This window comes from Anopheles darlingi, chromosome 3, assembly GCF_943734745.1.
Source record: "Anopheles darlingi chromosome 3, idAnoDarlMG_H_01, whole genome shotgun sequence".
In the NCBI taxonomy this organism is placed as follows: Eukaryota; Metazoa; Arthropoda; class Insecta; order Diptera; family Culicidae; genus Anopheles; species Anopheles darlingi.
The window spans coordinates 9453967-9456466 of NC_064875.1; the positions used below are offsets into that span (position 1 = coordinate 9453967).

Sequence of the window (2500 nt, forward strand, 5' to 3'; positions counted from 1 at the left end):
CGCTGCTAACGCCCACTGCTATTGACCTTGTCTTTTCAATACTCCAATTTAGGTTTATGCAAAACCGAATCGGTATTGAAGATTGAAGGTCGAGGAAAAGGGATTGTATGAGATGTTTTCATGCTGCATGCGGGGCATGTCCACGCCAGGACACGCACTATCTCTACTAGATCCGTTCACCAGCCAAAATGGCATCAGTATTGACTGATAGAATTTGACAGAACAGAAAAAGAAAGCTATACTTTTTCCTACCACTGAGAAGAGAGAGAGAGAGTGAGAGAGAGTGAGCCGTGGATCCATGGCCAACTTTTCGTACTCATTCACTAGAAGACACGCAATCCCTCCCTCCCCCTCCCCCTTCCCCCCGATGGAAAACAGAACGGATGGCTGGCAACCTTTCCGGCACCACAACATAACAACCCTCACAGTGTGCAGCTTCGAGCAAGCGAGACTTGCAATACCGGCGAGATCTTTGGCAAACAATCTTCTGCCCTCGATAAAACTTATCCTGGCGCACAAGAGGAAGACCAGTCCCACACCGATCGCCCATTTGGCGTGCGTGTGCATGTCCTCTTCGGGGACGCGAGATAGAGAGAGCGAAAGAGAGAATGAGTGAAAGATGTAACCAAAGAACAGCAGTAGAGGAGGGTTGCTGCTGCTCTGTGCTGCGACTGCATATCAATGAAAATTAGAGAAAAAGAATGAATGGAATTATTTTCGGAATGTTTTTGCGCGAACAGTTGTGTCGAGCGCGCGCGCGGTGGAGCGCGCCTCCGTTTTTCTGGTTTTATGGCCGCTCCGGGATAGTTTTCGTGCCGGGGATGCCGCCGATGTTGATGCAGCAACCCGCAGCAGATTAGCGCCAGCAGTGTTGTTGTTGCTGATGACGATGATAATGATGATGATGATGATGATGATGATGATGATGATGATGATGATGATGATGCTACTGTACCAATTTACTTGATCTTTCTCTCTCTATGATGGGGTTCTGTCTCTCTGTCTCTCTCGTGTTTTCCCATTACTGTGATGACGGCGCCACGATGTTTGGCCTCCACCAAAGAGTGGGAACGGATGGAACGGTAGGAACGGTAGGAAGGTAATGCCTTCGCTCAATGGTGAAGCACAAGTGCATTCGCAAAAACATGTCCTAAGGGAAATGCATACCGTTTGAAAGAGAGGGAAATGTTTATTTCTCATTAGCTGATATTGGGGTTGACTGGATCGGACCCCGGACATCAGGAGGTAGCTCGAAGGTCGAACAAGAGCCCTCAACCCGGAGGGATTTACCCGGGAGTTTGGCCTACTAACGCTTGCGGCAATCGGGATGAGGAAGGGTTTTTGGTTTTATTTAAATAGAACAAATTCCCCAAAACTATCGTAGTATTAACTCTAGTTCTATCCGTTGATCGATAACCATCACCTTTCTTCCCTTTCTTGCTTACCTGTTTTGTATTTGCAGTGATTTCTTAGTTAGAGTACGCGCACAAGTGATGGCCAGAGATGAGAGTACGGAAGGTTGGTTACCACTGCAAGGCGGTGGTCTGGCGAACGTTTCCATCCGCAAACGCGCACGACTGCCACCGGACGGTGGCGGTCACGAGTACATCATTTATGGGCAAAGAATATCTGACCAAACCGTAAGTGAACACAAATACCCATAACACCCCCCCCCCCCCCCCCCCCTTTGTCTTTCCCCCTACTTATGGTGCACAGCTTCTGTCATGCTATCCCTGATCGGAATCGATTAAATAATGTCGTTCGTTCGTTCTTTTCTCTCTCTCTCTCTCTCTCTCCATTCCGTTCTTGCATTTAATTTTAGGTTATACTAAGTTGTGTTATTAATAGAGATTTGCAGTACTTCAAAGTCATGCCTACCTTTCATCACTGGCGTGCTGGAAAGCAACGGAACGGGCTCACCTTTCAGACGGCCGCCGATGCGAGGGCTTTCGACAAGGGAATCATCCGTGCCTACGATGACCTCATTGATGGTGAGCATCATTCTATCCAAACTCCCCTTCTCTCTCCTTCTCACCGACCCTACTCCTTCGCCATCCGCCTTCTCTCGGTCACATTTTTGCGCACATCCTTTTGCACGTGTTGGGCTGCGCTACCTAACACCACCACCATCACCACCAACGCAATGCAAGGCGGCGTGGTGAGGCTATCGCCCGACAGAACAGAAACAGCGGATCGGCCTACTCCTGCACTCTCCCTCGGATTAGTATTCGCGCGTTCTCGGTCCCCTCGCTCGCTCGGTTATGTAGCCGAAACGATTATTTTGATCTCACTCTCCGATGGACCTTATCGAGACGACATCAGATTTAGGATCGGATGGACGAAGGCGAGGTCGAGCAAGAGAGCGAGGTTTAGTAATCATCAATCGTGCATAGTAGGCTAGGGGTTCAGCTCACCTCAGCTCAGCTCGCTACCTTCTCCTCTCTATGTCTGCTATACCTGGTAGGATCGCTAGCGAGTTCAAAGCGATTCAACGAGCCCC

General features: G+C 49.3%; 1 protein-coding gene across 4 annotated transcripts in view; it reads left to right on the forward strand.

Moving 5' to 3' along the window:
- Nucleotides 1-2500, forward strand: part of LOC125958207 (sprouty-related, EVH1 domain-containing protein 2) — a 10620-nt gene that overhangs the window by 4744 nt on the left and 3376 nt on the right. For all 4 annotated transcript variants that reach the window (XM_049691415.1, XM_049691418.1, XM_049691419.1 and 1 more), the window contains exons 3-4: nucleotides 1463-1640; nucleotides 1823-1991. In XM_049691415.1, coding sequence (XP_049547372.1) covers nucleotides 1463-1640; nucleotides 1823-1991 — 347 coding nt within the window. The remainder of the gene's footprint in view (nucleotides 1-1462; nucleotides 1641-1822; nucleotides 1992-2500) is intronic.